This window comes from Bos grunniens, chromosome 20, assembly GCF_055505025.1.
Source record: "Bos grunniens cultivar Pamir isolate PY7600 chromosome 20, Bosgru_T2T1.0, whole genome shotgun sequence".
NCBI classification, from domain to species: Eukaryota; Metazoa; Chordata; class Mammalia; order Artiodactyla; family Bovidae; genus Bos; species Bos grunniens.
The window spans coordinates 51,780,167-51,804,679 of record NC_141184.1 but is presented as its reverse complement, the minus strand read 5'-3'; the positions used below and the strand labels follow the sequence as shown (position 1 = coordinate 51,804,679).

General features: G+C 39.9%; 1 protein-coding gene across 16 annotated transcripts in view; it reads left to right on the top strand.

Moving 5' to 3' along the window:
- The window catches only part of PDE4D (phosphodiesterase 4D), a 1,650,639-nt gene that overhangs the window by 1,409,703 nt on the left and 216,423 nt on the right, over positions 1–24,513 (top strand). For all 16 annotated transcript variants that reach the window (XM_086361838.1, XM_086361841.1, XM_086361840.1 and 13 more), the window contains one exon: positions 3,946–4,137. In XM_086361838.1, coding sequence (XP_086217964.1) covers positions 3,946–4,137 — 192 coding nt within the window. The remainder of the gene's footprint in view (positions 1–3,945; positions 4,138–24,513) is intronic.

The following is a 24,513-nucleotide window of genomic DNA, read 5'->3' as shown; positions in this document are numbered from 1 at the left end:
ACTTGTTTTATTAATAATACCATGACATTGTTTATAAAGTTACATTTCAAAAATGAGTAGCTTATTTGAAATCATCCATATTTTCAGCCTAAATAAAGTCTCAGTTAATTTGCTATCCACTGAATGAATTACTGCCTCGATGTGTTTTCAACCAAATCTCTTCTAGGAGAAGATCCTCAGTTCTAATATTTACAAAAGAGCTCATTTTTTAAAAAGTAAGAGTGAATACCTACTAACAGTGACCATTTTTAGGTCATTTTTAATCTGTAAATGGAGAAGGCAATGGCAACCCACTCCAGTACGCTTGCCTGGAAAATCCCATGGATGGAGGAGCCTGGTAGGCTACAGTCCATGGGGGCATGAAGAGTTGGACACAACTGAGCGACTTCACTTTCTCTTTTCACTTCCATGAATGGAGAAGGAAATGGCAACCCACTCCAGTATTCTTGCCTGGAGAATCCCAGGGACAGCCAGGCCTGGTGGGCTGCCCTCTATGGGGTCGCACAGTCGGACACGACTGACGGGACTTAGCTGTAAAGCTAATATTAATATTTCTTAGGCTAATGTGTTTTTATCGATATTTGGTAATCACTTCCTATGGACCTATAAGGGATTTAAAAAAATTTTTTTAAAGGTTGTTTTCATGAATCTTTAAGAAATAAATAGTTTTGACTTTTAAGTTTATAATAGATTTTCCTCAAGAAAATGATCTCCCTCTAGTGGACAAATTGTTATACTACAACCTGCAAAGAAAACTATCAAAGCCCATGGACTATCCTGTATCAAGTGTTTTATGACCTATTAATAAATGTTTGGTGTTAATAGGTAATATAACTGAAAAAGAAAGGTTAAAATTTTAAAGATACTTAGCAGTATTTGTTACAAAACTGACAGTGGGGAAATTTTTTAAATTAAGACTTTCTTGATTTAATTGAAAACATAATAAAACAAATAATGATTAATAATAAATTAAATCATAATAAAACAAATTAATGATTTGGGAGTAATACTGGTATTTCCTCAGGTGAACTGAGAAAAACGGAACCACAAACCATGCTCCTGTAGCTCTTATACTTCCGTTTCTGCATAGTGTGAAAAGGGTACTTATCGTTTATTTTCTAAAACAGTAAGCACATTTTAATATTGAAGGGAAATCAGCGTAAACATTTGTTTTATATGTTCACATTAAAACCTCCTCATGCTGAAGAGCTGCCATGACTATCTCCTTAGAGCAGAAATCACCCCTTATCCTCTCCCCAAGCAGAGGTCTTCCATGTCTTTCAACTGTATACTGAATGCCTTCAAAATCCCTCTTTAAATACCATTCTTCCCTGAAGATTTCTTAGATATCCCTGCCTGGATTAATCTCATTGCCTTTATTTTTGTAACTCAGTGTGCTCATGGTAGGTATTTAATAAATGCTTGTTGAGTTAAGCATATCCAAGAAGAACTTGCCAGAGATCCGGTATAAGTCTCTGTAATAATTAGAAATCCTTCCCCTCTGGCCTTCCTCAGGATTGCTAAAATCCCAGATGCATGAAGTGTCTGTCCACGTGCAACAGATGTCCGTTTTGGGGTGTCACCTAGGACTTCCCTAGTAGCTCAGCTGGTGAAAAATCCACCTGCAATGAAGGAGACCTGGTTCGATTCCTGGGTTGGGAAGATCTCTTGGAGAACAGATAGGCTACCCACTCCAGTATTCTGGCCTGGACAATCCCATGGACTGTTACATGGGGTCGCGAAGAGTTGGACTGAGCTACTTTCACTTTCTTTTCATTGCTAATACACATTTGTGGTTTACACGATTATGCCTTATAGCTGGGAGAGCTTCAGGGCTAGTAGATAATCCAGTTAGCTTGGTAATTTTGGTCAATTAACCTTTCTAGGAGCTGGTGTCCTCTTCTGGCAATGGCACCTCCACTCCAGTACCATTGCCTGGAAAATCCCATGGACGGAGGAGCCTGGTAGGCTGCAGTCCATGGGGTCGCGAAGAGTCAGACACGACTGTGCAACTTCACTTTCACTTTTCACTTTCATGCATTGGAGAAGGAAATGGCAACCCACTCCAGTGTTCTTGCCTGGAGAATCCCAGGGACGGGGGAGCCTGGTGGGCTGCCGTCTCTGGGGTTGCACAGAGTCAGACACGACTGAAGCGACTTAGCAGCAGCAGCAGCATCCTCGTCTATAAAATGAATCTGTTCAAGTAGATAATCTCTCAGTGCCCTTTAAGGACCAAATAAATGCATCTGTAAAGTGACAAAATTCTAAGAAAATTTGAATTGAAAAACATGTTTGTGACTGGCTAAGCTAGATTTTGAGTTTTTCCTTTGTGTGTGTGTGTGTGCACGTGCTCACTTTCTACTAGATAGATTGGTTTAGAGTCAGTGTTCTCATTTGGTCATAGAATCATAGGTGATTCATGAAACATCAAGCATCTGGATAATTCTTCCACTGTGGCCTTCAGTCTTTGGGTCATAATACTGTTATTAATGACTCCAGTAGCAAAAGAATATTTAAAAATTAGCTAGTTGATAGTTTAGACAAAGATTGTAATGGGGAAAACATTGATAACAACTGAACTTGAATTCATTCACTCATTTACTCATTTAACAAATTTTTAAACCACATACTTGCTGGGCTATCGGGAGCTAACATCCTCTTCTTATAGGAACACACAAGAGTTGACTTCATTTTAATACTGGTTGATGTTTAACTAGAAGAACTCTGTGGCAAGTTTATCTCGGTTATAAAGTGTGCGATATCAAGAATGGCATCTGTAGTTCTTTTCTCCCCAAACTCTAAACTCTATATTGCTGAGCATCGTGCCTTTCATTCATTTGATCACTAGTTCAAACCACTTTTCTGAAGTGCCATGTGAGTGCTTAGAACACCTAGAATCTTCATTCTCAGCTCACAGTCTAGGAATGGAGATCACGTGGTAATTATTTCCAGCTCCTTATAAACCCCACCAGTAGGGAGTAGGAACAAATCCTGGGGGTGCAGAGGAAGGGCATCTCATGAAGCTCTGGGGTATCAAGTCAGTATTTCAAGTGGAGGCTAAGTCATCAAGGATGAATAATGTTTAGGCAGGAGAGTGTAGTGCCGAGTAACTGGGGAGAAGAAGGTTAGGTGGTGAGAGCCTGCGACAGGGAGGCGGTGGTTGAGTGTGAAGGGAACGTGAACTGCTCAGTGGAAGAGTATTGCACGTCAAGGTTGGGAAAAGGGCTCATTGTCCTTGAGGACAGATGCCCGTGATTCTGTCAGTTTAGCCAAGGAATGTGACCTTTATTCTGAGGACAACAGTGAGCTACTGAAAGATTTTTAGCTGATGAATTACATAGTCAGGTTTACATTTTAAGGAGAGTCATACCGGGTGAAAAATGGATTCGAGAGACTACTTTTAAAACTCTTATAATAATATAAATGAGAGTTGATGGGATCTTGAACTTAATATATTGGCAGTGGGGATGGAGGGAAGTAGCTACAACAGAAATTAGTGATTCAATAGATGTAGGTAGGAGTGGAGAAGCTACTCCAGAGAAGCTCAGCTTTGGGGAAGCAAGGATATTAGACATGTCATGAGCACTTGTTGAATTGAACCCAAATATTTAGTGAATTACTATATAAAAGGACTTCTAAGGAGAACCAGTCTTTGCAGAATTGTTCCTTTTTAACTGAAATTGAGTTCAGAGCGATCTATGTATCTTATATCTGGTCAGTTAGCAGAAATACTCAAAAGCTTGGGAGGAAAAGTGTATGAAGTCGGTATGTTATTTTTCTTTTGTATATTCTGGTATTATAATTTTTTTAACAAAAGGAATCAGTTGCTAGGTTTCCTACTTCCTAAAATGAAATCTCCCTTTATTAAAACATCAACGAAAAAAAAAAAATAAAACATCAACGTACAGTTCACGGCAATGTCATCCTTTTCTTCCTTGTTGACAGTTTCGATGTGGACAATGGCACATCTTCAGGGCGGAGTCCCTTGGATCCCATGACCAGCCCGGGATCTGGCCTGATTCTCCAAGCAAACTTTGTCCACAGTCAGCGTCGGGAGTCCTTCCTGTACCGCTCCGACAGCGATTATGACCTCTCGCCAAAGTCCATGTCCCGGAACTCCTCCATTGCCAGTGACATGTAAGTATGAGGCTGAGCAAAGGGACAAAGAAACTCTTAGAGGAAACCAAGTAAATTTCTCTCTAGAGTTGATAGAACCAATATGTTTGCTCAACTGCATCAGTCTCTAATTTAAAAAGGATGATGGACAAAATTGTATAAACTGAAGATAAACAGTAGATTGAATTTGTATATGCTCTCACTCTTGGTAGGACATTTGTTTTTCCTAGAGAATACATTGTCTGGGGAAAGTGAGAATTAAATTTTTAATGGAGGCATTTACACTGAAAACATTAGCTTATATTCGTATAGGACCTGACTGAGATTTAGCTACCTAACCATGTGAATCTTTCTGAATATTTTGAAAAGCTTTAAACTCAGTTTGCAAGTCCCCATGATATTAGCATGTGTGTCTCTTTGAATGCATCTTCACTAATGTACCACACAGATGTTAGCACTGGTTTGCTGGCTCATTTGAGAGATCTTTGTGGAGGGTTGCCTAAATTAAACCATTTTTGGAATATTAATCACTGGAGGCAAGTAAAGAAAACATTGGACAGTCTTGAATATCGTTTAAGACATGGTACAGCTTGGAAAGTAATTAAAACAGATAAGCTGGTTTACAGATCACATACCATCATTAGCTCATTTTCTCAGCACATTCCATTCCTGTTTACTCTAATGTTCTTTAGTTTTCTAGTTTCTGGAGGCTTCTAAATAGGACCTGACTCTTACTTAGTACCTTTGCTGTCATTTAAGATCACTTGGAATGAGCGGGGAGCCCGAGTGGGACTTCCTCCCAGAATCCCGTTGGCCAAAATAGCGGGGCCGTGGGTGACACGTAAGTTGGGTGGGAGGCGGCGGCCGCCGAGGTTCAGCAGTCCCGTCAGTGACACCGGCCCGCGGTACCCCCCCAAACTCGGCCGGGATAGCCGGTCGCCCACCCAGCTACTCACCCCGAATTAAAAAAAAAAAAAAAAAAGATCACTCGGCCTCTGTGTAGAGTTAATGTCCAGTTTCCTCTTCTGCATATACATCCGTCCAATAACAACAGCATCTTCTCACGGCACCATCTCAAAAGCTCAGGATAGGTTGCAGTACATCTTAGAAGAATGTATGGGGTCCCTGAATGTCTAGTGTTATTCTTGGTATTCTAACAGGTCATTAGGTTATCCCAATAGGTCTACATGAGATTCTAGAAATGAAATGGCTCTTGGTTGCCATTTATTAATAGTTATAAAATGATGATACTCTCTTCTCCCTAGGAATGAGCAACTAGAGTACAATCACTTTGATTCAGGTTCTGAATTACAAAATTCCCATTGTGTAACTGTCTTTGTTTGACAATTACAGGAGATAGAAGAAAACTCTAAGACAGGGTTCTTAATCTCAAATAACTAATAATGTTATGAAATGACAGGTTTTATGTCAAATAATTAGTGAAAAAACATTTTTTAAGTCCTAATTGTTGTCCTTGCAGGCTACAGTAAAAGTATGTCATTACCTACCTCTGTGCACCTGTCTCCTCCATCTTTCAAAAACTACCCAATTTACTTTCCTTTTTTAATCTGCTTTTTTGGCAGTGAAACTTCTTCCATAATTATATCTCTCCACATTCTTCCAAACCCACTCCAAGATCCACATCTACTTGCTGTATATCCTTATATGTTGTGTTACCTTAATATTCTGAAATGTATCTTTAGTTCATATTGACCTCTGAAAATCATCCCAATTCAAATAATATGTGTCAGTCACCCATAAAGTAGAAGTCATGGTGCCAGATATCAGAGGAAATACAAGGTGCATTTAATCTAGCTCCCATCACTGTATCTTTAGTTCATATTGACCTCTGAAAATCATCCCAATTCAAATAATATGTGTCAGTCACCCATAAAGTAGAAGTCATGGTGCCAGATATCAGAGGAAATACAAGGTGCATTTAATCTAGCTCCCATCACTGTTGTGTGCTCTCTTCCCTCCTGCTCAGAGCCCTCTTCTTCACTGATTCTGCTTATCACCCCTTAACATATTATCTCCAACATATAGAGACAGACCCTTTTCTCTCTGCTTTGGAAAATTCTTTTTATGTATATGTTCAGCTATCAGCTTTCATCAGATGACTTACTGCTCAGTATCTCTGGCCCTGAAACCTCAGTTGAGCCCCAGAACTATAACACCTCACTGCCTGCTAGAGATTTAGACTTCCTTGTTCAGCTGTTCCTTCACACTTCACAGTGCATGCGTGCTTAGTCGTGTCCTGCTCTTTTCAATGCCATAGACTGTAGCCCACCAGGCTTCTCTGTCCATGAGATTCTCCAGGTAAGAATACTGCAGAGGGTTGCCATTTCCTCCTCCAGAGGATCTTCCCAACCCAGGGGTCAAACCAGCATCTCCTATATTGGCAGGCAGATTCTTTTACCACTGAGCCATCTGGGAGGCCCCAATTAGTCCATATTCATCATTAATTCATTGTATTGATGGTGTCCACTCTTCTTCATTACAAAACAACCTCCTTTTCCCATTGGTCCCATTTCTGTTATCTTTGTCTTGTTTTCTTAGGTTTGAAATTTAAGATGGTCGTTTATTCACACGTAATAAAAATGCTTACTGAGCGACTAGGTGTATCATAGCTTCCAGTCTGCATGGGGTAGGAGGAGAGGCAGGGCAGGAGGGCTGACAGTTGAGAGTTTCGTCATAAAATGTGAGAAGCACCATCCTTGAGGCATTTACAAAACTACAAGAGAAAAGGAGAGGAGAAGGAGAGTTTGCCAGCCAGGGAGAGCCAGGCCAAGAGGGCAACATTTGGATAATGTGGGGCGAGGAGAATCATGGCTCAGTTAAAGAGTGACAGATTGATTGGTGTGGGTAGGAAAACGTGGCAAGAGAGAAAGACTGGAATCAATCACAGAGGTGTTTAGCTGGGGTCATGTGATCCCATTCTTGTTTTTATTGCTTCTGATTACTCTATTGTTGAGTGATTGAGTAAAGCGAAGTGATTACAGGGAAAGAGTTCATGTTGAAATTCATAGAAACAAAACAGGCTTAATGCGATGGAGGCCCAGGTCAAGGGAGTTGGGGTGGGATGACAGTTTAATCCAGAGGAAACAGGCTGTGTGTGTGTGTGTGTGTGTGTGTGTGTGTGTGTGTGTGTGTAGACAACCAGTGGGCAAGGCTGTGTGTGTGTGTGTGTGTGTGTGCGCGCAAGGGAGTTGGGGTGGGAAGACAGTTTAATCCAGAGGCAAGAGGCTGTGTGTGTGTGTGTGTGTATGTGTGTATGTGTGTGTGTGGGTAGCGAGACAACCAGTGGGCAAGGAGAACCAAAGAGAATGCTGAAGTTTTGACCCCAAACTTGTAAATGAACAATGATGTTGACATAGGGACAGGGTAGAAAGTAGACAGCATAAGGAATTTGACTTTTACACAATGGGGCTGGAGCTGTAGGAGGAACAAGACAACAGTTAAAGGAAAAGGACAGAGAAACAACACTGCAGACGATCAGGAGAAATTCGAAGAACCAGTTACTGTTTGCAGTGACTAAGTTTGGGAGGGCCACTGGAAGAAGCATCTTAGTGGGATAGTAGAATTGGAAGAATAGAATTAGTGGAGGACTGAACTGAAAGTGGAGACATCAGCAAGTGCAAGCATCTCTTTAAAAGGTTAGTAAGTTAAAAGGGAAAAGAGAATTAAAGTTGCTTGAGAGAAAATTGAGTTCAAGGGAATTTATTTTTTTAATTCAGAACAGGTAAGCTGAGGGACACAAGGGTTAAATATGGAGTTGTAGCTGCTACCGAAAGTATGATCATGAGCTCAAGTGAAGGAACTAACCTTGGAAAAGTAGTACAGACAAGTACTGCATTCTTTACAATGATGAAAAAAAGTGAAAAGAGGAAATATAAATTTGGAGCTGGATGGGTGAAATATTTAGAGAATTGATGGTTTATGATATCTACTTTTTCATGCAAGTAGGAAGTATAAAAAAGAGTATATGTCTATAACTGAGTCACTTTGCTATATAGCAGAGATTGGTACAACATTATAAATCAACTGTACTTCAGTAAAAAAAAGAAAGTATAGCCATTGATAACTAAAGGAAAGAGGATGGGGCAGCTTAAGAATAGGGGGGAGAGTTTAAAAGAGCCACACTGCAATTATAAAGAGAAGAGGAAATTTCCTGGCAGTCAGTGGTTTGGATTCAGCACTTTAACTGCCAGGGCCCAGGTTTATCCCTAGTTGAAGGACTAAGATACCACTAGCTTTGTGGTATGGCCCCCAAACCTAAAAAATATAGAAAGAGAATAGGATAAGAATACTAGAAAGAAAATTGCTGGAAAACCCCATAGATAATAATATGTAATATTGGATGGATGAAGAACCAGGTTGAAAGTCATATCTTCCAGCTTTAGCAAAGGTGAAACAATTTGGGTTTAGATGGAAGCCAGGGACAAGCCCATGGTGTGTTCAGTTCAGTTCAGTCACTCTGTTGTGTCCGACTCTTTGCGACCCCATGAATTGCACACGCCAGGCCTCCCTGTCCATCACCAACTCCCGGAGTTCACTCAGACTCACGTGCATCAAGTCAGTGATGCCATCCAGCCATCTCATCCTTTGTCATCCCCTTCTCCTGCCCCCAATCCCTCCCAGCATCAGGGTCTTTTCCAATGAGTCAGCTCTTCGCATGAGGTGGCCACAGTATTGGAGTTTCAGCTTCAGCATCAGTCCATCCAATGAACACCCAGGACTGATCTCCTTTAGGATGGACTGGTTGGATCTCCTTGCAGTCCAAGGGACTCTCAAGAGTCTTCTCCAACACCACAATTAAAAAACATCAATTCTTCGGCGCTCAGCCTTCTTCACAGTCCAACTCTCACATCCATACATGACCACTGGAAAAACCATAGCCTTGACTAGACAGACCTTTGTTGGCAAAGTAATGTATCTGCTTTTGAATATGATATCTAGGTTGGTCATAACTTTCCTTCCAAGGAGCAAGCGTCTTTTAATTTCATGGCTGCAATCACCATCTGCAGTGATTTTGGAGCCCAAAAGAATAAAGTCTGACACTGTTTCCACTGTTTCCCCATCTATTTCCCATGAAGTGATGGGACCAGATGCCATGATCTTTGTTTTCTGAATGTTGAGTTTTAAGCCAACTTTTTCACTCTCCTCTTTCACTTTCATCAAGAGGCTCTTTAGTTCCTCTTCACTTTCTGCCATAAGGGTGGTGTCATCTGCATATCTGAGGTTATTGATATTTCACCTGGCAATCTTGATTCCAGCTTGTGCTTCATCCAGCCCAGCGTTTCTCATGATGTACTCTGCATATAAGTTAAATAAGCAGGGTGACAATATACAGCCTTGACGTACTCCTTTTCCTATTTGGAACCATAAGACATAGGTAAATTTTTAATGATTATCGTGAGTACACTAAAGAAATAAATACATAAAAAGTAAACTTGAACTATCATAAAGCGTAAACAAGTATTTTATAAAAGTAGGAAATACTACTTACAAAGTAAGTGGTATAACAGAAGGTTACCCATGTGCTGTCATGAAGAAACATGGAGAAAATTACAGAATACATGGATAAGTGCATAAAAGATATGTAGTTTTTCCCTCTTAAATTCTTCAAAATGCATTTAAAACTACTTTAATTTCTGGATAATAGTTACTTCTGCTGTTGCTCTTGATCTAATGCTGTAATGTTATTTGCATTCGCCAATAGTCAGATATGAGCCACTGAGGAAAGTAACAGGAATATTATCACTGACAAGAAAAACAGAATTTAGTCATAAAACTAAGAGTTTATTGAATACAAACTGTCAGTCAAACCACATCAGTTCAAAGCAGTTTTCAGTCCTAATCTCCCAGTATGTCCTGCCCTTTCCCCACCCCCATACGGGGTCTACAGGTCTATTCTCTACGTTTGTGCCTCTATTCCTGCCCTGGAAATAGGTTCATCTGTACCATTTTTCTAGATTCCACACATACGTGTTAATATATGACATTTGTTTTTCTCTGACTTACTTCACTCTGTATGACAAACACTTCATCTGTGTCTCTACAGACATGACCCAGTTTTGTTCCTTTTTATGGCTAATATTCCATTGTGTATATGTACTACATCTTCTTTATCTGTTCACCTGTTATTGGGCATTTAGATTGTTTCCATGTCCTATCTAGTATAAATAGAGCTGCAATGAATACTGGAGTACATGTGTCAAATAGATAGCTGGTAGGAACCTGCTATAAAGCACAGGAAGCCCAGCTCTGTGCTCTGTGATGGGTGCAATGAGAGGCGAGGTCCAAGAGGGAGGAGATGTATATATAAAGGTAGCTAATCCTCTTCATTGTAGAGCAGAAGCTAATACAACATTGCAAAGCAATTATGCCCCAATAATAATGCAAAAAAGAACATTTTTCAGTTCATCTGTATAATGGACCTCTAGTCCCCCATCTTCTGTTGAATAAACAGTAATACAGAGAATCTAGGTAATCTAATTAGCCCTTTACTTGTACTTACATACTGATACATATGGGGGAGGTGTGGAGGGGCATTGAGGAGGAGGTGAGTGGACCCGATGTACCATAAAAAGCTAGGGCACACTTGGTGGTCTAGCTAATTAGTCCCTGTCACCATATAGAAATATACGATCTCACTGAACAGCCTTTGCAGTGTCCCATGTGGTCATTCTCCCAGCCAGGAGTCACTATCCCCCAACCCCATGTCAAATTTCTGTCCTTTCCTTCAGTTCAGTTCAGTTCACTCGCTCAGTTGTGTCCGACTCTTTGCGATCCCATGGACTGCAGCATGCCAGGGCTCCCTGTCCATCACCAACTCCCAGAGCCTACTCAAACTCATGTCCATCGCGTTGGTAATGCCATCCAACCGCCTTATGCTCTGTCATCCCCTTCTCCTCCCACCTTCAATCTTCCAGCATCAGAGTCTTTTTCAGTGAGTCTGTTCTTCATATCAGGTGGCCCCAGTATTGGAGTTCGGGTTCAGCATCCTTACCAGTTAGCAGTTAGCAAGTCCCTCACCATCTCTTGAGCCTTTGTGAGTTTTCAGTTGTAGCTGCTCTTGGTCTTTTCCTGTGACTATTGAGTAGAGGTGATGTAGCCTCTAGTACTGAATTTGAAAAAGGAAGAATGATTGCTTACATATCTATTCATTTTTTTACAGGCAGGTTACATTATTCTTCATTGGTCTTACTGAGCTATCTCTGAAAATAAAAAGAAATGTTGCATTACAAAGATTCTAGTCCTCACTGGATCTGTATGAAAAGTTTGTAGCTCCACTTAACTAGATTTTTAGATCTTGTTAATGCTAATGAGCATCTTTGTCTTTTCTAACCTTGATCTGCCATTTGAAAGTGCTCTGCGCACATGTGTGCTAAGTTGCTTCAGTTGTGTCCAGCTCTTTGCTACCCTGTGAACCGTAGCCTGCCAGGCTCCTCTGTCCGTGGGATTCTCTAGGCATGAATACTGGAGTGGGTTTCCATGCCCTCCTCCAGGGGATCTTCCTGACCCAGGGATCGAACCCACATCTCTTATGTTTCCTGCATTGGCGGGAGGTCCTTTACCATTAGCACCACCTGGGAAGCCCCTTAGAAGTCCTCTACCATTAGGTAAATATAGAAAGGAGCTGTGTTCAGGTAACTCCTTGCCCATTTCCTGAGTTTTCCCAACTGAGGAAGTGTTCTCACCTCTTACTCGATGGTATAAGAGTAATGACTCTAGGGCCAGAGTGGCTTAGGTATCCTGAGCCACCACAGGGAGCTCACATGGGTGTGACAGATACTTGAAATTTTCAAGGGAAACACAGAAACATCTGTCAGTCACCTACAGAATGAACAGCTTGAAATCGTTTCCATTTTCAACTTTGGATCATTAATTTTTGTTCAGTGACATCATATCTTTGCAAAACTGGGTTGTTGATAATTGTGATAAGAAGCAAGCATCGCAGAAAATCAGTGTGAAGCAGGAAGCGAGGGAGGCAGTGTGAAGCTCCTTCCCAAGTGAGAAGTTCTATAGTCTTCAACGGGTGCTCAGTTGTTGAGACAGAACCATGTTAAATAGTTTGAACTGAACTCTTAATAATTTCCACTGTTACTTATTTCTTTTGGCCGGTGGGGTGCTGTAGAAAATTGGTGGTGGTGGTAGTTTGGTGGTTTTAGTCACTAAGCCCTGTCCAACTCTTGTGACCCTATGGACTGTAGCCTGCCAGGCTCCTCTGTCCATGGGATTTCCAAGGCAAAAATGCTACAGGGGGTTGCCATTTCCTTCTTTAGGGGATCTTCCTGACCAAGGGATCAAACCCGCGTCTTCTATATTTCAGGCAGTTTCCTGCATTGCAGGCAGATTCTTTACTACTGAGCCACCAAGGATATAAATTACTGAAATATTAAGAGTGTCATGAATTGAGAAAGTTTAAGAACCTCTTATTTAAGTTATTTATTCAAGAAAGTTTAAGAACCTCTTATTTAAGTTATTTATTCATATTCTTAGGATTGGAGTTAAATCAAATCTCTGTGTGAAAAGATATTTTGTTAAGAGAAAGGAAAAAATTCAGTAGATTCACAGTCGTGAACTTCTGGATGAGCTCTAGAATTGATAATTTATCCTATTCTTTACCTCAGGTAGACAAAATAGTTTTTTTTTTTTTTTTTTTTGCCAAGAGTGATATTATTTTGGTAGTGAGCCAGATAACCTGGGATTCCTCTACCAGTCCTTGGAGGTTGGCAAGTTACTATCATTATTATTGTTATTAGGGTATTGATACAGACCCTAAACTCACACAGCCTTTAAATCTCAAGAAGTCTATTGACAGAATATTCTAACGACATTGGCTGCTAGAATACTGTTTTGCTACCTTCTTTCTTCTTTTTTTTTTTTTTTAAATTCCACTTCTTTCTCCAGTCCCTGGGGTTGTTTTATTTCTAGCTCAAAACACAAGAGATCTATAAATGGCTAAAAATACTTATAAATTAGTTAAATATGCTTTTTCGATTTTTAAATTAAGGAATTAAAAATAGCAGCTGAATACACATTTTATATTCCTAATCTCTTACTAAAAAAAAATCATAAAAGGAAGTTCTAATATTCTGACGTTTTGAATAATCATGTTTGTTAATGCCACAGGGTAAAAACAGTCCATTTTAATGTGTTACCATAACATTTGTTTGAGTTATCCTTGCACTATGCTCCAATCTTTGAAAATAGCAAATTAATTATGTGTTCTAATAATATTGCTTGCTTATCACTGCCAAAGTGATATATCCTGAGGTCTTAGGAAACATGTAGAGATAAATATTAGTTATGAAAAGTTCTTAAGTCAGAGGGGAAAAAAATGGAGATTGACCAAACTTACTAGTAACCCCTTATTTTCATGCTAAGGCTACTAAAATTCTATTATGTCCTTAGGAGAGTTTGCCCTAATATTTAGCATACAATTTTTTGAATTTCCTCCATACTCAGATGCTTCTCAGTGTTTCAACTCTAATTTTAACTGTGGAAAAAAAAAAAAAGGCACCCGAGCTTTCCTCAACTCCCGTAACCTTAGAGAAAAAGGCAGTGTGAAGATAAACTATTGAAACTTGTAAATGATTGACTGTGCAGTTAGCTTTGACCTCAGACTTAATATTGATACTTTACAAAAGGTAACATCTACTTTTTTAAAAATATGGAGAGAATGGTAGCTTAATAAGAAAAGTGATCACTGTACAATTTTATGAGCTCAAATTCCTGCTAGGGAGCAAACTCAAATCAACCTTGGTCAAGGAAGAGCTGGCTTATTTTTCAGTGAATACAAAGAACATAACCTCTAAGAGCAAAGTGTGAATTAAATTAATTACTCAACTAAAATTAGGAAAATTTGAAAACCATCTTCAATGAAAAAGTGACAGTAACCTATGCAGTGCTCTCAGTACAATATGGCCCTAAATGAATGAACCAAGTTGAAAATTATGAAGTCTTCTTATTTCTTGTGAGGGACAAATGGCCATTACACAAGAGGATCGCGTTCTATCAGTTATAGATACTGGGCCCAGGGCCTCCCGCTTGCTTTTTTATCCCAACACTCTGTCCTCTATATACTCAGTCAGTCAGTTCAGTCTCTCAGTTGTGTCCGACTCTTTGCGACCCCACGGATTGCAGCATGCCAGGCCTCCCTGTCCGTCACCAATTCCCAGAGTTTACTCAAACTCATGTCCATAGAGTGATGGCATCCAACCATCTCATCCTCTGTTGTCCCTTTCTCCTCTCCACCTTCAATCTTTCCCAGCATCAGGGTCTTTTCAAATGAGTCAGCTCTTTGCATGAGGTGGCCAAAATATTGGAGTTTCAGCTTCAACATCAGTCCTTCCAATGAACATTCAGGACTGATTTCCTTTAGGATGGACTGGTTGGATCTCCTTGCAGTCCAAGGGACTCTCGAGAGTCTTCTCTAACACCACAGTTCAAAAGCATCAATTCTTCTGCACTCAGCTTTCTTTATAGTCCAACTCTCACATCCATATATGACCAGTGGAAAAACCATAGCCTTGACTAGACTGACCTTTGTTGGCAAAGTAATGTCTCTGCTTTTGAATATGCTGTCTAGGTTGGTCATAACTTTCCTTCCAAGGAGTAAGCGTCTTTTACTTTCATGGCTGCAGTCACCATCTGCAGTGATTTTGGAGCCTAGAAAAATAAAGCCAGCCACTATTTCCACTGTTTCCCCCTCTATTTCCCATGAAGTGATGGGACCAGATGCCATGATCTTTGTTTGCTGAATTTTGAGCATTAAGCTAACTTTTTCACTCTCCTCTTTCAATTTCATCAAGAGGCTCTTCAGTTCTTCTTCACTTTCTGCCATAAGGGTGGTGTCACCTGCATATCTGAGGTTATTGGTATTTCTCCCGGCAATCTTGATTCAAGCTAAAGAAAACTAAAATCAAAACCACTCTCTAGCATTATAAAATTACAATTTCCTGAACTTTAAATCTTGACAGTGAGTTGTGGGAATGAAGTGGATAGATCGGGGAAAGAATAAATTTGATTTCTAATGGAGGTAACCAATCTGTGTCTTTTACCACATTCTAAATAAAGGTATTATTAATAATTGGCTGCATTTTTGAATGAGAGTTTCATGCTTTTACTCATTCAGCAAATACTGGCCATACCTATTCCATATCTGGGTATTGCTTGAAGATACCATAGATCCATGACAACAAGTCAAAGAATTTTGTTTGGATCATACATTCTTGTCATGAAAAAAAAATCTAAATTCTTACCCAGACAGAAAAGCAGACTTACCCAGTCATTATTGAGATTCCTGTATAAATTCCTCTTTCCATTTACACATCATTTCTTTTAAATATTGATTATGTTTGTCAGTCTTAGATCCTTAGTGAGTTGATCTCAATGTCATCTGTACAGTTTTATGCACCATATAAGGAAACATAATCACACTATTGGAACATTTATATGATGTGCTTCATGAGATAAAATACACTAGGGATTAAGTCATGCTCACTAAATCCCTGTAAGATGAAAATTTTAAAATATGCTATTACAAATAGGAAATAAAGAGCCTTCAACCAAATCTGTGTTTTTTCTTCAGAAAAAAAAATCAGGACTATCGAACACTGGGTTTTGTTATCAGATTCCTAGCACTTTGTGGCATGCTTGAGGTATAGATTCACTGAAGAAATACCCCGATTTATTCCATCTGCCTGTTGAGATTTCTCTCAGACTTTTGTGTCAGCTTTCCATTCATTGTCTTAAGACTTCAGGGTTTTCTTAATCTTAGATAAATAAAACTTACTTGTCATTGACATGGCTCAGTGGTAAAAAAAAAATCTACCCGCTGACAAATCAATGCAGGAAACACAGGAAACAGGGGTTTGATCTCTGGGTCAGGAAGATTCCCTGGCAGAGAAAAAGGCAACCCATTCCATATTCTTGCCTGGAAAATCCCATGAACAGAGGAGCCTGGCAGACTACAGTCCATGGGGTTGCAAAGAGTCGGACATGGAAGAGTGACTAAGCACACATGCTCTGGATAGTCAACCTCTAGACGTATATGGGACCTTAACTCCTACAAACTGTCCATGCAAGTAGAGAAGTTAAAAGCAGAACAAAAAGGCCATCTGCTGGCATATCTGCCAATGTTGGAGTCTGCACCGTGACAAGAGATCATTTAAGCAGTTCGGTGCCTGACATCGCGTGCCAGAAAATGTTATCAATGGTCCCAAGGCCAAGTCCTCTGGGCTCCCAGTTTTCTTTCCAGGGAGAACAGGGCTGTATACAGATCTCATGTTTCTGTGTCTCAACATTGATTTTTCCTTTGGGACTTAGAGAATTTCAGACTGAATTTGTTCTGTGCATCAGGGCCATTTTGTTTGGCTGCTTATTTTTTTTGTTCCTTTGTTTCATTTTTGGTTTTTGCCAGAAAAATCAGAAAACAAGCATTATGGTTTATGTGTTATCTAAAGGTCTCTGTGGTGATTTTTTTTGGTAAAACCTTCATTCAGTCATTATTATTTTCAATTATGAGTTTATTTTTACAGAAACTAAAAAAAAAGAAGGCAGTTGGGAAAAGAACTTTTTGCAACAAATCACAGTGTTAATTCTGCATGTTAGCAACATACTTTTGTTTTATGTCTTTTTATGTTCATATTTATCTTCAGTATATTGAGTCCCCATTCATTTTTTCCCACCTACTATAGACAGTAGGTAAAATTTCCTACATGTTTCACTGTTTTTTGTTTGTTTGTCTTACATTTGTTTGAAGGTAGCTCATCAGGTGGTACTAGTGGTAAAATACCTGCCTCCCAACCCAGGAGACATAAGAGACATGAGTTTGATCACTGGGTCAGGAAGATGCCCTGGAGGAGGACATGGCAACCCACTCCAGTATTCTTGCCTAGAGAATCCTGTAGACAGAGGAGCCTGGTGGACTACAATCCATGGGGGTCATAAAGAGTCAGACATGACTGAGCAACTTAGCACACAGGCAGCCCATCTGTAGTATTTCTCTAGGAAAGGAACCTGATGTTTCCCAGACAGACAGCTTGCCTATAACCCGGCTCTCCAGACACAGGAGCACTCTATGAGTGGTGAAAGTATGCCATAAAGGTTCACAAACAAACCTCAGAGTTATCAGTTTAAGTTCAGGATTTTTACAGGGTTTACCACGTTTCATCCTTTGTGATTTTACTGTCAGTAGACTCTTTGGGAAGTGATGTATATGTCCGTCTAGTTAAGGCTATGGTTTTTCCAGTAGTCATGTATGGGATGTGAGAGTTGAACTATAAAGAAAGCTGAGCGCCAAAGAATTGATGCTTTTGAACTGTGGTTTTGAAAAAGACTCTTGAGAGTCCCTTGGACTGCAAGGAGATCCAACCAGTCCATCCTAAAGGAAATCAGTCCTGAATATTCATTGGAAGGACTGATGTTAAAGCTGAAACTCCAATACTTTGGCTACCTGATGTGAAGAGCTGACTCGTTTGAAAAGACCCTGATGCTGGGAAAGATTGAAGGCAAGAGGAGAGGGGGACAACAGAGGATGAGATGGTTGATGGCATCACTGACTCAACAGACATGAGTTTGAGTAAACTCCAGGAGTTGGTGATGGATAGGGAAGCCTGGCGTGCTGCAGTCCATGTGGTCGCAAAGAGTCAGACATGACTCAAAGACTGAACTGAACTGTATATAAGAATTTATTATTACACTTGCCTGGCATCTGCATGGAGAAGGCAATGGCAACCCACTCCAGTCCTCTTGCCTGGAAAATCCAATGGACGGAGCCTGGTAGGTTGCAGTCCGTGGGGTCACAAAGAGTCGGACACGACTGAGCAACTTCACTTTCACTTTTCACTTTCTTGCACTGGAGAAGAAAATAGCAACCCACTCCAGTGTTCTTGCATGGAGAATCCCAGGGATGGGGGAGCCTAGTGGGCTGCCGTCTATGGGGTCGCACAGAGTCGAACACGACTGAAGTAACTTAGCAGCAGCAGCATCTGTATAATTTTTATAGTTGCCATAGCCTTCTCCCGTGAAGTTCAATACTTGATCCTCAAAACAATCATGTAAGGAAATGAGAAAGTATTATTAGCTCACTTTTAGAAATCACAAAATTCTGCTCAAAAGTGTGTCTTTTCAGCATGCACACACACACATGCACACACACACACATGCACAACGTGAGTTGGAATCCAGGTATCTTGACCTTGAACATAGTGATATTGACCAACAGCTGCGGCTGAACCACTCATTTGGCATTTGCTGGCAGGTACAGTAGTCTCTAGGTGAGAACAGAAAAATTAAAGCAGTTGAACTAAAATCTTTATTTCCCTTTCTGGGGTGGAAAATATTGATGGGCACTTGGGCAGATCTTTCCACTTAGGCTCTTTGCCAAATAATCAAAATTTTCTGTTATGTTAATATATCAGTGCTTTTTTGCCCTTAAGCTTAGAGTAGACTTTTTTTTTGGTTATATAAAACATTGTCTTCCTTGGAAAATTTGTAACTGAAGGTTTGTAAAAATTGCTCAAGAGCTGCACCAGTTGAGATGAGAAGTCACTAGCCACAGGTGACAGATTTCTCTTAATTTAAATTAATTAAAATTCAATAAAAGTGGGCTTCAGTTCCTCAGTTGCCCTAGCCACATTTTGAGCCGCAAGTAGCCACTGTGGCTGGTAGATACTTAGACAGCACAGAAAGAGAACATTTCCACCGCTGCAAATACCTGTTGGGCTGTGCTGTTCTAGAATCTAGAATATGGACTTCTATGGGGCTTCAGAAGAGTCTGAATCTATTTGTGCATGCAGAAAGCAGCATGGTGCAGTAAAAGTGAAATAGTATTTAAAGCCTGGGTTTAAATCCAGCTCCACTGCTCATTTTCATGCCTTGGGAGTTCGTGACTCAATAAAACTTCAGAAGCCATGTGGGGACTGACACCGGGTTACTAAGTGCTTACTTTGTCAGATAAATGACTTTATTTATTTAACAAGGAAATTCCCATCGATATACACAATCATTTTATTTTCCAAAGGCGTTTCACTTGACTTTTTTTATAAAGAGAGTGGCACATATTCTCATAATAAATGAGTCTTCCAAAGGAGTACAGTTAGCTTCTTTTTTTTTTTTTAATGTGTCTTTTATAAAAAAACTCACTCCTTGGTTCATGTTTATTCTCTTCTTCACAAAGGCCAGTGAACATTCTGTTGGGCAAGAACCAGGTCACAGCCTGGCATTTTTGGAAACCACTAAATTCTGCCACTTGCCAAGGGCATGACTGCCAATGAGTTACTCAAGTTCTCTGAACCCAGTTCTTTATCTTAGGATGGGACTATGAGCATCCATTTAATGCAGAGGCATCAGAATTAAATTCCATGGGTCGGTAGAGCAGGATCGGTACACAGTAGTTGCACAGAAAGCATCCTACTCTCATGTCTCTCCTTAATGGCAACCCACTCCAGTACTCTTGCCTGGAAAATCCCAATGGACGGAGAAGCCTGGTAGGCTATAGTCCATGGGGTCCCAAAGAGTCGGACACGACTGAGTGACTTCACTTTCACTTTCTTTTCATCTACAGAATTGTTTTACCTCATGCAGATTTTAAAAAATTGTTGTTCTTGCCACCCATAAATCTTTTCCCTGGGAACCCATTTTGGAGAAAAACCGAGCAGGCAGGGCCACTGACGTTAACAGGCCTGTCAAGTGAGATAAACTAGGAAAGAAGAACCTGTTCCTACAACGGAGTGAGGACACTTCAGAAAGCTTGCTGTGTCCTCAACCCTTTCCTGTCCTCCTTCCCCCTCCATGGAGGTCAGGCATCACCATTACATGACAATGATTTGTGCCTTCACAAGCCTGGAAGGATCCCTTTCTCGTATTGGCTTTTATTACACAAACTAATAGGCTTAGAGAATGTCTCTATGTTCGCAAATCGCTTTTAACTTCTTACATCTAGAAAACCTTTTGCTGTATAATTTTGACAGTGGATCATCCTTCATGCCGTCATTTAACAAATTTGAGGCCATTTATTGGCATCATGTGTATTCTCTAATGAAGCCTTAAATTTTGTCTTATGACAAAGAAGAGATTACCCTTCAGACTAGAGAATGTTTGCTTATGTTGCATTAGCTCCAGTTTCATTTACTTTCTTATCAGTGCATGTGGTATGAGCATACATGGGCCAAAAAAATGAAGGGTTTTGTTTTAAGAATGTTTTTGGTCAAATATCAGGCCAGACCTTCATTCTTAAAATGTGAGGAAGCAGTGAGCAAATGATTTAAATTTTAGAAGACTAAATAGCTTTCAATGTCTGACTTTGATATATAACTTTCCTTTCTAAAGTTATATGATATAACTTATTTATTTTTTTAAAAGATTTTCCTTTGGACAGCATTTCTAGTTTCACAGCAAAATTAAGAGAAAAGCACAGAGATTGCTCATATACTTTCTGTCCACTACCAGAGTGGTACATACATCTGTTACAACTGATGACCTTGCATTGACATCATATGCTTTTAATCTTAGGAAATATACCTTAAAATGAAATTTTGCAGAGCAGATGGTGTTTGAAGGGTTTTTACATTGCGTGGTACAGACAAAATAAGAGAGTAAATTCTCCTTATACTGATAAGGATGCACCTTTTCCTCCACAATACTTTTATCCTCCCTTATTTGAAATACAGAGGCAGAAAATCAAAATACTTTCCCTAGGATTGCACTCAATCCTAGGGAAATGTGTATACATTATGTATACACAGTGTATACATAAATAGATTTATATGGGGGTATTTACCTATGCATGCATATGCACATAAATGCCATCTCCTGAGACATTTGTTTTGTATGACATGCATGTAATTTAGCTGCACTCTGAATATGAACGTATGATATTGAACTCTCAGCCAGAATTATCACCTCAGTAGGAAACCAAAAATTATTTGATTTCATCTTATTATTTTAGTTTAGGGAAGAAGGACATGAAAATCAGTAGATGGGTAGAGACTGTTTTGTGCGTCATTTTAGCGATTTGTCTTGTTCTGCATTTCACACTAACTCTTCCACTTGCTGTCTTTATGGTATATATCAGCTTCATGAGATGAAAAATGTACTGGACATTAGGGATTGTTTGGAATGTGCTTTTGGCATTGATAAATGCCACTACTGATGCCAAATTGCACAGTGTTTAAGCACAGACCCATCAAGAGTCATACTGCCTGTGTTTGAATGCTGGCTCCGTCATGCCATGGGCATTTGATTTTTTTGTCCTTCTTAGGCCTCCCGTTCCTAATCCACACAAAAAAAATACCTAATACAGGATAATCAGTGTAATGTTCTTTTGCATAGTGCCTAGTGCATAGTAATAGTTTGATAAATATTAATTACTGTTATTATTTTATAGGGGATTCCCAGGTGGCTCAGTGGTAAAGAATCTTCCTGCCAATGCAGGAGATGCAGGAGACGCCCGTTCGATCCCTGGGTCAGGAAGATCCCCTGGAGAAGGAAATGGCAACCCACTCCAGTACTCTTGCCTGGGAAATCCTGTGGACAGAGGAGCCAGGCAGGCTACAACCCCATGGGGTTGTGGAGTCAGACACAACTGAGCGACTGAGCACACACATTCTTTTATAATAATTATAATTGTTTGAAATTATTACTACTATTATTTATCAGTTTTTTGGATATTTGTACTCTGATTTTTCATAGTAATTGTTCTGAAAGCCCATTTAAGAAATAAAAAATAATAGGAACATATTAAAAGGGCCCCCAGTGCTGAAATCAACAAACATTGAGTGATTTTGCTGAGCATCAGTGGAAAGGAGGTTAGTTTAAGTTACTATTCAAGTCTATTAGGAAATTACAATTCTAGGCCAAAAGAAGGGGTTAAAAGTACATAAGCTGTTTCCTCATAAAGTTAAGAACTTGAATGTTCTCACACACCTGTTTTCATAGAATAGGTATTAGCTCATTTGTCTGTTAAAATTGAGGAAAGGGCTGTAATTCCGTTTCTCCATTTGGAGTTTTTCCTTTTTGGTTCTAGTATGGATTTTAAATGCAGAGTTGATTTTCAAGTGGGGGTTAACATTTCAGCTTGATGACTGATAACTATGGTCAGGATTATAGAGAAACCACCGAAACTGTGCATACAGACATGCACAAATGGCTTGGAATTTGATACTGAAGAAATTCAGATTGAATCATGCTGCTGCACAGAGTACTGAATTGCTTTAATTTTGATCTTGTAGTAACTTTCATTACTTTTAGTCCTCACTCAAACGTTCCTGAACATTCCTGCCAAAATTCAAGTCTCAGTAGTTGTGATTTTGACCACGCTTTTGTGTTAAGTGGGTCACCTTAATTCCAAGTGGCCAGTAGCAACAAAGAAGGTTACTTTCAGGTGTGGCTGATGTCGGCTTCATGTTATAGGAACTTCAGTCCCTGGGGTCCCATAGTGGAAGTACTAGTCTTTTTTTTTCTTCTTACTAACAGTGAAACTAGTGCTAAACTAAAAGGCCAAGCAAAGCAGAGAAACCGTATTTTCAGGTGAATCTGATAGACAGTGAAGAAGAGATTTTCTTTGTTTTTATTGTTTCAGTAGTATTGTATCTACTAGGAATTTATGGAATTCATAATGCCTCCTTCATAAGTAACTTTAAAAGATTTGTTATATTCTTAAATGAGGCGTTCATATTTTCTCAGAGAGCAACATTATTTTTTTGGAAAAGCAAATCATTAAAAAATGATACCTATGGGAAAATATTTGGTTTCACAAAATGTCTTAGTTGCCAAGTTTCCAGAATATTTTTATTGTCTGAAACCATAGTTTCATGATTTTAATTAAAAAAGGGAAGCAACACACTGTGCTGTACACCTAAAACTGATCTGACATTAATCAGCTATACTTCTGTTTTTTAAAAAGGGTAGCAACGTGCATATTCAGCATTGCCTTTAATTAGTACACAATGAACACTATTTCTCAAGTAGCGTTTTAATTTTTGGCTTTGTCTTATGAACATTTTATCAAAATAAGCAATTTTTTTACTAGGTTGTTTTTAAAGGAATGAACGAACTAAAATACATTTGAGTAATTTATACAATTATTCAGTTCAGTTCAGTCGCTCAGTCATGTCTGACTCTTTGGGACCCCATGAATCACAGCACGCCAGGCCTCCCTGTCCATCACCAACTCCCGGAGTTCACTCAGACTCATGTCCATCGAGTCGGTGATGCCATCCAGCCATCTAATCCTCTGTTGTCCCCTTCTCATCCTGCCCTCAATCCCTCCCAGCATCAAAGTCTTTTCCAATGAGTCAACTCTTCGCATGAGGTGGCCAAAGTATTGGAGTTTCAGCTTTAGCATCAGTCCTTCCAGTGAACACCCAGGACTGATTTCCTTTAGGATGGACTGGTTGGATCTCCTTGCAGTCCAAGGGACTCTCAAGAGTCTTCTCCAACACCACAGTTCAAAAGCATCAATTCTTCGGCTCTCAGAGTTATTAGAATCTGTTTTATTTTAAAATAGAATTAGCAGTTACATTTCAATTCATTTAGATATACATCTGCTTGAAAAGTTTAGAGATTACTAAACACAGGCTACAGTCATCAGAAATTATTTAAAAGTATGCCTGCGTGCTCAGTCGTGTCCAACTCATTGTGACCCCATGGACTGTAGCCCACCAGGCTCCTCTGTCCATGGGATTTCCCAGGCAAGTATGCTGGAATGGGTTGCCATTTCCTCTTCCAGGGGATCTCCTGCATCTCCCGTATTGGGAGTCAGATTCTTTACCACTGAGCCACCTGGAAAGCCCATTTAAAAAGTATGTGTGCTTAGTCACGCAGTTGTGCCTGACTCCTTGTGACCTTCTTAGACCGTAGTCCGCCAGGGTACCCTGTCCATGGGATTTTTCAGGCAAGAATACTGAAGTGGGTTGTCATTTCCTCCTCCAGGGATCTTCCTGACTCAGGGCTCGAACCCATGTCTCCTAGCCATCGGGGAAGCCCCATTTAAAAGCATAAAGGCATTTCCCGTGGTTCAAAACAATTGGACACAATCATGTCAGTTTTGATCAACCTCCCATTCCTGGCTGTTGGAGGCACGTAGAATTACTTTGAAAAAAACTGAATTCATTGACTGCTGCCTAGGAGGGACAGTGATCCTATCAGGCAGCATGCAGTTTTGAGAGCTCAAATATTAGGGCACCCTTCTTGAGTCATGGTTAAGTAGAGGGTTATAGAAAGCAAACGAAAGAACAACCAAAACCTGATGATGATCTGAATTATAATCATTAGAAGGAGCTCCGGCCAAATGGTTCAACTTCTGCCTCTGGAATTGGGAGTTGGGTGGGCACACAAAGGGGAATATCATCCATTCTTTCTGACAGCTAGATGGTGCTGAGAAGC